General features: G+C 38.6%; 2 protein-coding genes across 2 annotated transcripts; one reads left to right on the top strand and one right to left on the bottom strand.

Moving 5' to 3' along the window:
* Positions 1 to 6,112: 6,112 nt before the first annotated feature.
* Positions 6,113 to 7,192, bottom strand: LOC129724698 (cuticle protein 16.5-like). Its single transcript, XM_055679819.1, has 2 exons — positions 7,043 to 7,192; positions 6,113 to 6,929 (listed from the first exon to the last, which is right to left on the bottom strand). Exons 1-2 carry the CDS (start codon positions 7,052 to 7,054, stop codon positions 6,249 to 6,251), a joined length of 693 nt encoding a protein of 230 aa, XP_055535794.1. The 5' UTR covers positions 7,055 to 7,192; the 3' UTR covers positions 6,113 to 6,248.
* A 3,919-nt stretch (positions 7,193 to 11,111) lies between these two features.
* Positions 11,112 to 11,917, top strand: LOC129722592 (cuticle protein 16.5-like). Its single transcript, XM_055676178.1, has one exon. The coding sequence runs from the start codon at positions 11,217 to 11,219 to the stop codon at positions 11,781 to 11,783; it is 567 nt and encodes a 188-aa protein (XP_055532153.1). The 5' UTR covers positions 11,112 to 11,216; the 3' UTR covers positions 11,784 to 11,917.
* Positions 11,918 to 12,136: the final 219 nt, after the last annotated feature.

The following is a 12,136-nucleotide window of genomic DNA, read 5'->3' as shown; positions in this document are numbered from 1 at the left end:
ATTCAAGTCCCCAATAACGATCTTCACGTCCCGTCGCGGGCAGCTATCGTAGACCTGCTCCAGCTGCGCGTAGAACGCTTCCTTCTCGTCGTCGGGTCTTCCTTCATGTGGGCAGTGCACGTTGATGATGCTATAGTTGAAGAATCGGCCCTTATCCTCAACTTGCACATCCTTGCGTTGATCGGCTGCCACCCCATCACGCGTTGGCGCATCTTACCCAGTACTATGAAGCCGGTTCCCAGCTCGCTGGTGGCACCACAACTCTGGTAGAAAGTAGCCGCCCGGTGCCCGCTTTTCCATACCTTCTGTCCTGTCCAACAAAGTTCCTGCAGCGCTACGACTTCGAAGTTGCGTGGATGTAGCTCGTCATAAATAATCCTGTCGCATCCTGGAAAGCAGAGCGATTTGCAGTTCCATGTCCCAAGTTTCCAATCAAAGTCCTTATTTCGTTGCCTAGGTCCATGCCGATTGTTCCGATCCGTATTATCTCTTACGTTGTTTGTAACATGTTGTTTTCCGGGGCGGCTCGTTGGGCCTTCCCCAACCCCCTGTCTCGCCGGGGGACCATCGTGTCAGCTCTGTTTAGAGTCCCACGCTGCCACCAGGACGATGATCAGCCACTCCTAACATGGAGATCAGACGCTGTTTTGAGCCGCACCATCTTGGTGAACAGACGCTCGGGTTGGCGAAGCATTTCCTCCACCGCCGGAATATGGTTAACGCGCCAATGATCGCGTCGCACCTTCTCACTTAGCTATTGTCGGATGACAACATTGCCAAGTTGGGTCATTTGCCGCTATTTTTCAGAAACGGGAAGTCACCATCTTGGATTTCGAAATGGTATTTGGAGACATGTCAGAAGAAGAAATGGTGTCGAAACATTATTGACATGTTTGTTACACCTAAAAACATTCACCTGCCAAATTTGGTTATATTTGGTTGATTGGTTCTCGAGCTGTGCGAAATTCGTGTTTCATTTGTATGGGGCCCCTCCCTGGTAGAAGAGGTAGGGGTGTCAAACCATTATGGATATATTTGTTACCCCTAAAAACATCCACCTACCAAATTTGGTTTTATTTACTTGGTTATTTTTCGAGATGTGCAGAAATTTGTGTTTCAGTTGTATGGGACCCCTCCCTTCCAGAGGAGGGAAGGGTGTCAAATCAACATGTACATATTTGTTACTCCTAACAACATCCACTTACGAAATTTGGTTCAATTTGCTTGGTTAGTTTTTGAGATGTGCAGAAATTTGTGTTTCATTTGTATGGGACCCCTCTCTTCCAGAAGAGGGAAGGGTGTCGAATCAACATGTACATATTTGTTACTCCTAAAAACATCCACATGCCAAATTTGGTTCCATTTGCTTGGTTAGTTTTCGAGATGTGCGGAAATTTGTGTTTCATTTGTATGGGACCCCTCCCTTCCAGAAGAAGGAAGGGTGTCAAATCAATATGGACATATTTGTTACTCCTAAAAACATACACATGTCAAATTTGGTTCCATTTGCTTGGTTAGTTTTCAAGATGTGCGGAAATTTGTGTTTCATTTGTATGGGACCCCTCCCGTGCAGAAGAGGGAGGGGTCTCGAACTATCTTAGTCACCTTTCCCGGCCCTTAAAACCCCTATATACAAAATTTCACGCCGATCGGTTCGGTAGTTTCCAAGCCTATATGAATCAGACAGACAGACAGACAGACAGATAGAGCTGCTTTTTCATATGTTTAGATTTAAAAAACTGACGATGTACGTTTTGCTCACTGTCCCAAAAAATGTCCGGGCGAAATTTCAGCTCAATCGGACATGGTTCAAGAGTTGTGATTTTTTAAACCTCGAAAATTAGCCAAAGGGGAAGCACATGAAATTGGCAAAACCGAATATTTTTTTTTGATGTCAAATGCCTTGAAAATGCTTAAAAAGTCGAGATCTGGTGCTATCTCAAAATAAACTTGGCCGAAAAGCGTCTCTCTCGGACTTAACCGTGTTTTGGGCTACCGAGAACCTAAAATGGGACATTTTAGAATTGGCTTCAAAAATGACTCACAACTCGCTCCAAACCACATGTAAATCATTCTAATGTTTATAAGGCATTTCAAACTCGATTTTCATGAGGATGGTTTATTTATTTTTACTAGGGTGTTGCCAAACAACATTTGAAATTAAATTTATTGTTATTGCATAAAAAAAAAACGATCTTAGTAGGAACATTTTTTTTAACATTTCGTTACTCGCGCCACAACTAGCAATATAGCCTATATCTTTGGTTCCAATGAAATTGTTTCCAATGAATATTTTTCTTGAGAACTTTCCAGACATTTCCTTTGATTCAGCTTGTAGAATATTTCCCTGTGTGAACCAACCAATTTCATAAAGGGATATAATCTGTGTCAAACATTTTCAGCAAGAAGTAGGAGATGAATGAGCAATTGTCAGTTCGATTGCTTTTTTTAGAATATCATGTTTCATATGCCAAACAAGAAAAGAAAACCAACTGTATAAAATACCATAGAAACAATTTATAGACTCTAACAAGTGAAAATTATTTGAGTTGATAGTTTGAGGCATGGCCGAAATAGGTTGTTAGGTTGTTTGTTCTGTCCAAAGCGAACATGTTTTGGCCATGCCACCCAACCAAGCTTTGGTAGCTCTTTGTTCATCATTCGGATGTTACGCGTTAGACGGAGAACCAGTTTGTAGTTATTTACAGGTAACTATTTCTTAATTTATTCCATTTAACCCTCTCCCCACAATGAGAAATCGATTTCTGCCTCGAAAAAATTCCATCATACCCTTATTACTTATCAACTAAGGGCGGAGTTTTTTTGACTACGTCAATAAACACTTACATAGACGTTTTTGGTTCCTAATCCGCGTTAATAAACAAATCCGCGCAAAAACCGCGTTAATTCACAAATCCGCGTGAAAATTACGCCGTGATTCGAAAATCCGCGTAAAAAAACCTTATTTCATTTTTTACAAGCAAAACTGTCTTTGATTATCTTTTAAGGCTTTTTGAGACAAACAATCGGTAATACTAACATCGTAAATATCTCCATTCTTCTCAAAGTTGTTGATGTTTTTTTTATAAAAAAAAATATACCTCTTTCAATTGTGTGGCATTCTCTTTGAGGCAAACAAAAAAATATCTCTTGGACTCAGTATATCGGGAAATTTTTAGAAACATTTGATTTTGTATATTGAGTAAATTAAATTTTACATCATGATATAAATTATAATAATTTTGTAATTTTTTTATTACAAAATAGCACACACATTTGATATCTCGGTATTTTCTCCTAAAACTAGAAATAATTACCTATAGTTTGACCCAAAAAAATATCGAACATTGGTCAACTGGTTCAAAAGCTTTGAATTTTTGAGAATATAATATATCAAATAAAGCTGTTTGTTAAGGTCAAGGTTAAGGTTAATGAATATAGCACCCTTCCGGCATAACAAAAAAAAACCGGTTTGATTATTTTCGACGAAAATCAATCTCTGTAATTTTGAACACAATTAAAGCACTTTTGGTGACCAGTTCCGAAATAGGGTGACCAACAAACGGCTTTATTCAAAAATTTATAACTTTCGAATCAATTTATCGATTTTTGATTTTTTTCTGGTTAAAATTAGGGATATTTATATCTAGCTTTTTGGAGAAATAGCGAGAAATCATTTTTTTGTGCTCTTACATGCCATACATACAAAATTATTTTAAATTTTGTCACGTTTCCAATATAAATTTACTACTATATTTGCAATTTTTGATCTAATTTTTCAAAAAAAAATTCCATTTATGAAGTTGAATGTTTTCTTTAAATTGAAATCAAAAGATATTTTTTACGTTTTCCCGAAAAGAAAACGACAATCAAATGAAAAAAGCATGTTTTTTATGAAAAAAAACATCAATGACTTTGAACAGAATAAAGAACGTTCAAAGGCAGTTTCAATGTAAAAATTCAACGTTGTAGGTAGAACATTTATTTAACTACAAAGATGAACGAGTTACATAGTTGGTTTCATCGGTAATTTGGGTCACTTTAATTTTTAAATGAGCGCTACATCATATATGATAACTTTGTAGAAGAAAGTTTTTCCCTGTAAAATTGCTATTGAGCTCTAGACCCAAATTCCCCTCTAAATTCGGTTTCTGAGCCATTGTGCATCGGGACCTTTATGAATCACTTTAAAATAAGTAACGAGCAGCCGCAATGCTGATGATATAATTTCTGTGACGGTATGAATTTAACGGCAACAAACAGTTGAATGATTTCAATGTTAACATAATAATAAACCTTTCCCTGTATTCGACCTCATAATGAAATTCATCGAAACATTCATGAATTTAATCGAACACTTTTAGTAATCTTGCCTTACGATTCTATGTTGAATGTGTTTAGATAAAATACAAGCTCGTAAGACGAATTGATAACTTATCATGATCAGAGCACTAATGTCTATTAGCCGCACAGAATAATTATCCCACGTAAAAACTATTTCAAACTATCGAACTATTACTGCATAAACAGCAAATTTTAACCTAACAAGCGGAGTATTTAAATTTTTTTTTTTTGAACAAATTTAAAGTTATAACAAACCTTTTACTAAAAAGTCCAGGATGGAGATATGAAAAATAACTTGTTTCTTAGAGATTAAGTTTCAAAAATTTTTTTCAATATTTTTAAAATAATTATATTTCAATGGTGTTAAAAAATTTTGACAGATGCCTAAAATCAGGCTTGTTTTTTCTCCTCAGAGAATCACTAGCGTGTGAGAGAATATCTTTCACTGCAGAAATAACTGCTCTTGAACTCGTGAGCAAATCGACGCACTTGCTCGAAGAGAGCAGGAAATAGTGTATATCTGAGGAGTCTCTCCTGTGAGATAATAAACTGATGTCTGCCTTCTCACACAAAAGGACGTTACGCATAATGACTACACTACAGAACTCACTGCAGTGCTTTCACAATGAGTCTCTTGACTATATATCAAATGAACGTAGCATCTGGGTAGGAAAACAGATTGCATATTTGTCGAATTTGCTTTGCATCTCCAAACTAAAAAACACCATTCCGCAACACATTATCCTTCGAGAAAACTCAAGTTGTCTCTGTTGTATTATCACAGAAGCGCGCCCTGCAGTGTACTTCTGTGTATTCTCCCTAGAGTGGTTCGCCACTCTTGTTTCGCTCGACTGTGGTGTAAGCATTTGGAAACTCCAAAATTCACTCTTACATACCATATTTCATCCACCTGACATGATTTGATACATGGAGCAATTGATACGTATGAAAATTCCCAGTGTTTGCTCAATCTGTGTGAAAAATTAGAAAAAAAACACAGATATATTTGCGTTTCACAAAAACGGGGTGGGGTCCAGAGGGGGGCACCTTTACCAAAACTTAGAGCAACTATTCCTCTTGAATAAAATTCCAAGTTTTCTCAAATCGGCCGTTCCAGTGCTGAGAACAAGCATTTTCAAAAAACAAGTTCCGTTCCGGGTCTCAAAATTTGTTGACAGTATATAGTTTTTTTTCACAAGGTAATATTAGTTCTCTACAACTCATTCCCAAACAGTATTTCTATACAACCATATGTCTCTGAGCTACAACCTTTTTATAAAGTATATGTCGAATTGCATACGCCCTTCTAGAGAATCACTCTTAAAACTAAAAAAATATTCAATTTTCGCAGTTTACCAAGTTCAAACTATGTGTAAAGAATCATTCAAATAAAAAATGGTCGATATTCAACGATGGGTCATTTGGCATGGTATCCTGGTCAATGCTTATTGCAGTTATTTACTTTTCAAGTGCATCTGACGTAATATGGTTCTAACGGTTATTTCGAATCATAAAGCTCTCGGTGACTACCATTCTGAACGCATCGGTTTTCGAGATATGTCCAATGAAGTTTGTAAGATTTGAATTTTCATGAAATAAGGGTTTTTCGAAAGTTATTCATGATTCTCCAGCAACAAGAAATGTATGATCGATATAACACACTTCACAATCAGAGAGTTAAAAGATTGAACTGCTGGAAAAAAAGAAAAAAGATCACAAATGATTTATTAAAGTAACAAAAAAAAACACGGTGGGAAAATAAAGCAACTTCTTTTGAATCAAATAATTTATTCGAATACATTCATCATCTTCCTCATTTTTCACAAGAAACAATCAAAGCGTGAACAAAAGGAAAAGGATCCCTACAGTCATTTTCATTGCTTTTTTTTTGTCGTCATAGTCTTTTAGTGCTTGGCGTACACAGCAGGAACTCCGCCATAATAGCTACCGGAGTAGGCAACTGGCGCCGCGGCGTAGTTCAGAGCAGGGGCGGCAGCGTAGCTGTAAGCCGGAGCGGCAGCGTAGCTGTAAGCCGGAGCGGCAGCGTAGCTGTAAGCCGGAGCGGCAGCGTAGCTGTAAGCCGGAGCGGCAGCGTAGCTGTAAGCCGGAGCGGCAGCGTTGCTGTAAGCCGGAGCGGCAGCGTAGCTGTAAGCCGGAGCGGCAGCGTAGTTGTGAGCCAGAGCTGGGGCAGCTTCGACGTAAGCAGCTTTAGCATAAGTCACGGCCGGGGCAGCAGCATAGGTGATAGCTGGAGCGGCAGCGTAAGTCTGATGGTATGTGGTCTTCTCAATCGGGGTCTCCACGACGGTCTTCTTCACGGTCGGAGCATAGATTGGTTCAGAGATCTTGGCATCGTGATGTACCACCGCCGAGCTGGTGTGGGTAACTCCAGTTGGAACATGCTTCAAGACGGTTCCTACGTGGGCAACGGTTGGCTCTTCGATGATGTTCTTCTGGTAGTGAATTTCCTTCTGAGCATAGACGGTGGGTTGATGAACCACAGATGTGTACGCAAGCGGGGCCGGGGCATGGACGGTCTCACTGGGAGCGGCAACGGCGACGGCAAGGAGAGCAGACAACACCACCTAATGATGAAAAACACAGAAATTAATTTTAACCGACTGGACTAACATAGTTCTTCACTGTCACGGCTTGACCAATATAATCTAGTTTAGAAATCACTTTCAAGGACATTTACCAATTTGAACATTTTGGATGATTGTTTCACAGAGGTCTGTGTTGAGCAGTTGGTGATTGATTGAAGCTTTACGGTTTGACTGTACCGAATCAACGACCCGACTCCACCTTTTATATCACTGAAATAGAACAGACCCGAGAGCAGTCGCCTGGCACTGGACTTCGGTAAACGCGTGTCCGCACTTCTCGGGTGGAGGACCCGCGTATCGTCGTATGCGACGACAATACACACGACACGAGCGCGCGCGCGGGTGAGCGGCCGAAGTTTTTGCGGTTTGCGCTTCATCGTCACACGTCCGCTCATTTTTCCTACCTCAACAGACTATCGCGGCGCGGCTCTTGGGTTTTCAAATCGAAAAAAAAATCCGCCCATACTAAGTACCCCACAACTAGATAACACAAAAAACGTGACGTAGCCAGCCAGTGGAGCGGATTAAAGGTGAACTAATCCTGTTTAGATTTGGAGGAATGGTCCAAAAAACCGGATAGAGGCTTTTTTTTTTATTTTCGTCTTAACTCTATCACCCGTTGTTGAGAAACGCTGTTTGCGGAGTAATTAATCGAGGGAGATAGCGCCAAAAAAGAAATATTGAAATGTCATCTGGCAAGGACACACCTACAGGTGATTTCTCGGTATGCGAAGAAAGAGATTGATATTTCAGAACTATGCGAAATCGATTTTAGGGAAGTCCAATCAACATGATATTTGCTAGCGTTCAATCATTCTGCAACCTTTTACTTGATGGTTTTGATAGACAGATTTGGGTGATAGTGAGAAAACTCTACGTCTATTTTTATACCATCTGTGCCTTGTAAATTATCATTGGATTTATATCAGAATAGCACAAAGTTCTAATTAATAGCACCATGAAAATTTTCTAAAGTTAGAACGCTGATATTCATCGATGTTAACGGCTCAAACTTAAATATTTGATCGATTGTCACATAATTTTAATTTGCTTGCATGTTGCTTGTTAGTTTTAGTTGATAAATACTAAACCTAAAAATAAACAGTGATGTTTGACTGTTTGTTATTTTTTTCTTGTTTAATAAAAGGTGCTTTTTGCTTCTTGTAAATTTTGTATTCAAATTCTATATAATTTTTTACCAATTCTATTCATATCCTTTTTCCGTCATTTGGCTGTTTTGTGCTATTCTCGTTCAATTTTTCGTCTTCTCTGTTCCTTTTATTTAGCATATATGTTTGAATCAATTTTATGCCATTATCTATTCAATACCATATTTGTGTTACTTTTGCATGACTTTAGTGCAATTTTCATACAAAATTTGCAACAATTTATTTGAATTTTTTTGCCACATTCGTGCCATTTTTGTTCCACTTTCGCGTCATTCTATCCTCGATCCTGGCATTCTAATGTTGTTTGTCTTTCTTGACATGTTTGTGACGTTTTGACTCAATCATAGTTATTTTACTTCTGTTTAATTCTTGAGTCATTCTTTTTGGCAATTCATATTTGTAAAATCTCCTTTATTAATTTTTGTCCTTTTTAAATATTTTGTGATTTCGATAAACCTTTCGACACCCAATCTCTAATTTTTTCCAACTTGTGACGTGTAATACTTGATAATCCTAAGTGTAAAGAGTATCTTTTTTTTATTTATTATAACATTTATTCGGATGTGATTGTATTGGAATTTTATAATATGATATTATATTCATATATGATAATTCTTTTTTTCATTTGCTTTTTCGGTTAATTTGTTTAAGTTTACATTTAAGATATCCACATTATTTTTTTTTAATTAAATTTCACTTTTTTTAATAGATTCGCAGTGCTCAATTAAACAAACCAAGACTCACGAACTAATCCGAGATGAAATTTGGATGCGATAGAAAGAGTGCAAAAAATAAATGTTTTTTTATATATTATGAAACACAATCAAGATATTCCATGTTTTAGTGTCTCAGTGCTCTATTTTTTTAATATGTTCAATTTTTCCCATTAATCACTTTTCGTCCTGATTCGAACATTTTAAGTCAGTTTTTTTTTTCTATACTTTTAGTGCTCTTTCTACATCCCTTTGTTTACATTTGTAATCAAAAGATTGGAGCGCTGTCAGTTTATTGATTATAAAAAATGCTTCGTTCTTTTTAAAAATAGTGTTTTTGTGTTCCAAGTTCTTAATGCGCTAAACCATATTAAAACATATATTCTGCTTTTGTAAACCTCTTTTCAGCTATAACAAGGGCATTTTGACAGTTCATACAACATCGATTGAGTCGGTGGAAGTCAAACATTATTTTTCAAATTCAAAAGTAAATTATAGAAATAATAATCAGGCACTTTGATTTATTAACTCAATGCTTAGGATGTGTAACGAAAAAAAAGAGCAACGATGTAACCAGAAGCAATTAACCTTTATTATTGAGTTACTTGCCATGAAAGTTCTATTCGAATATAAATGATTAATTAGGCAATGTTGAAAATCAGCAACTTACAACTGTAATAAAAACCGCTAACGCTTCAACATCGACCGCTGAGAACGAGTAAATTACACACCAAAGTCATCAAACAATCACCGAAACATGATTAAATTCGTGATGTTGGCCGACATTCAAAATTTGGTGGTCCACTCTTGACATTGGGAACCGAAACTGTGACTCCAAGAGCCATGCAGGTAAAATCCGTCACGTCTTTCGATCGAGGTGCGAACCGAGTACCTACGCACTTTCAGCCGTGATGCAGTTCCTCGATCAGTTGCGGGGCCTGTTCAGTTGAACAACGAACAGGATCGTTCGTTACACCCATCGTTAAAAAAAGTAGTTCATTTCCTGCATCTCGACCGATCGGCCGGTTCGTATGTATCAGGTAATGTGTCTGCGTTGGTTCGGTTTCTTAACCAACTATGAGTACCTACAGTCCGAAACTGAACTTTTAGAAGTGCAAGGCCATCACGCTGCTGTTACTTCTTGTTTCGCTTCAATACACGTTGACCAGATGGAATTCGATGATTTTTTTCTCAATTAGCCGTGACGGTATGAGTGATGATGCGGGAGACCAAGCTATCATGCAATTGAACTCCACAGACCCTTGCAAGTTTATTTATTTGTCAACCAAATACACTAAAGTTTTTTTTCTACGTGGGGGATACACAGCGCATAAAGAAAACCACCTAATTCACGAAATTTGCGTAAGATTTTTTTAAAAATATTAAATTTTATTAAAAAGTTGCGTTAAATCTGAATTTGTTATAGGTATTTGATTATTTTTTGCTAAATACTTCCGAAAAAGAATTAATAAAAGTATTAGTAGTGCTATTTCCGGCCTCGGATCGAGCTGAAAATCAAGGAAAAATATAAAAAGGTTAAGCCAATTCAGTAAATATATAGTAAATGGATTAAGTAGACTTATCTGAAACTCTAAATAAACGATTTGTTCACGAAAAATCCGCGTAAATTCCGAAATCCGCAAAAAAAAGACTTTAATGTACTGTCGTCTGAATATGAAGCTTAAGAAGTTCAAGCGTTAGCATTTTCTAGCATTGCGAATATGGTTACAATAAGTTTTACGGCTGACTGCTTGCTAAACAGGAAGCTCAAATTTCCTCTTTATTGACTATTGAATCGGTTCAGTGGTAGAATGAATGTAGAAAAGAAATACTGCACAGTTTTGACTTTGCCCTTTTACACCAACTGAGTAAATAATATAAAAGTTTGTAATATATTTCAAAAATTTTAAACTGTATTTAATGATCGAATAAAAATTTTAGAATTCTGAGAACGTGAAATTATAGTACATCACGAATAAACGAATTAACCATTTTAATGCCCATCATAAAACTAAGAACATTGCATGAAAATGCCACCGCCAGGACCAAGTGGTCGAACAATGGCGTAACCGAGCTACGACACGGTACCTACGAGATTTAGCTGAGAGTGTTGACTTGCATACATACGCACGCGAGAGGCCAATTTTTCGACCCATACACTAGCCGAGCTACCGGCTTCTGTCGCACGTCACCGACGATTTGGACGGAGAAACTAGATCCGCCTCGCGGGTGGACCCGATGTGTGATTTGGCAAGTACCTATAAAAGATTGATCGTGCGAGCGGGAAGGTACAGTCAACGTTTAATCGTCCAGCAAACAACTAGTTTTAACGCGCTTATTTTCCAACGTCCCACAACACAGACCTCTATAAAAAAACAATCAAAATGTTCAGATTGGTGGTGTTGTCCGTTGTCCTGGCCGTTGCCGCTGCTGCTCCTTCCGCAACCGTGGTTGCTTCGGCGCCTGTTGCTTACGCTTCGTATGCCGCTGTGCCGGCTGTCGTCGCTCACAAGGAAATCGCCTACCAGAAGAGCATCATTGAGGAGCCAGCTATCGCTCATGTCAGCAACATTGAGAGGAAAATCCCTACTGGATATTCGCACCAGAGCTTCACCCAGTACCACAACAAGCAGGTCGCCGAGGAAGTGTTCGCTCCTGCCGTCAAGAAAACCATCGTCGAAACCCCAGTGGAGAAGACCACCTACCACACCGTGAACACTCCAGCTCTGCACACCACCTACGTCCAGCCTGCTCCGGCCGTGACCTACGCCGCTGCCCCAATTGCCAAGGCTGCCTACGTTGAGGCCGCTCCTGCGCTGACCTACGCTGCCGCTCCAGCATACGCATACGCCGCCGGTCCAGCCTACGGATATGCCGCTGCTCCCTACACTTATGCTGGCAGCTATCCATCCGTCTACAGTGGATACCCAGCCGTGTACGCCAAGCACTGAGCAGAGCACTTGACTGTCAAAACGAAATTCGGAATCATCACACGAGAAGTTATTTTTCTTTTGTTCGCTTTTTAGATTGTTTCTGTGAAAGATGAGAAAAATACAAACGACTGGATAGTATTGTACATGTAAAACTTAGCTTTTCTAATTTTACTGATGATTGTGAAAGAAATGTGACCATTGGCTTATTTGGGCTAGATGCTATCTAGAAGAGTTTTCTATCACAGGGCCGAATGTCGTATACCACTCGACTCAGTTCGTTGAACTTTGTACGATAAGCCTTTCTTCATGTATGTGTGAATGTATTCGACAGGTCGCACAGATCATCATCGGTATTAGTTTTAATCCGCTTT

Source organism: Wyeomyia smithii, chromosome 2, assembly GCF_029784165.1.
Source record: "Wyeomyia smithii strain HCP4-BCI-WySm-NY-G18 chromosome 2, ASM2978416v1, whole genome shotgun sequence".
Classification (NCBI taxonomy): Eukaryota; Metazoa; Arthropoda; class Insecta; order Diptera; family Culicidae; genus Wyeomyia; species Wyeomyia smithii.
Note: the sequence above shows the minus strand (reverse complement) of the source record. Positions and strands in the feature narration are given on the sequence as shown.

Bases quoted from the DNA above. Each gene is read 5' to 3' on its own strand.
- LOC129722592 (XM_055676178.1), top strand. From the start codon at position 11,217: ATGTTCAGATTGGTGGTGTTGTCCGTTGTCCTGGCCGTTGCCGCTGCT.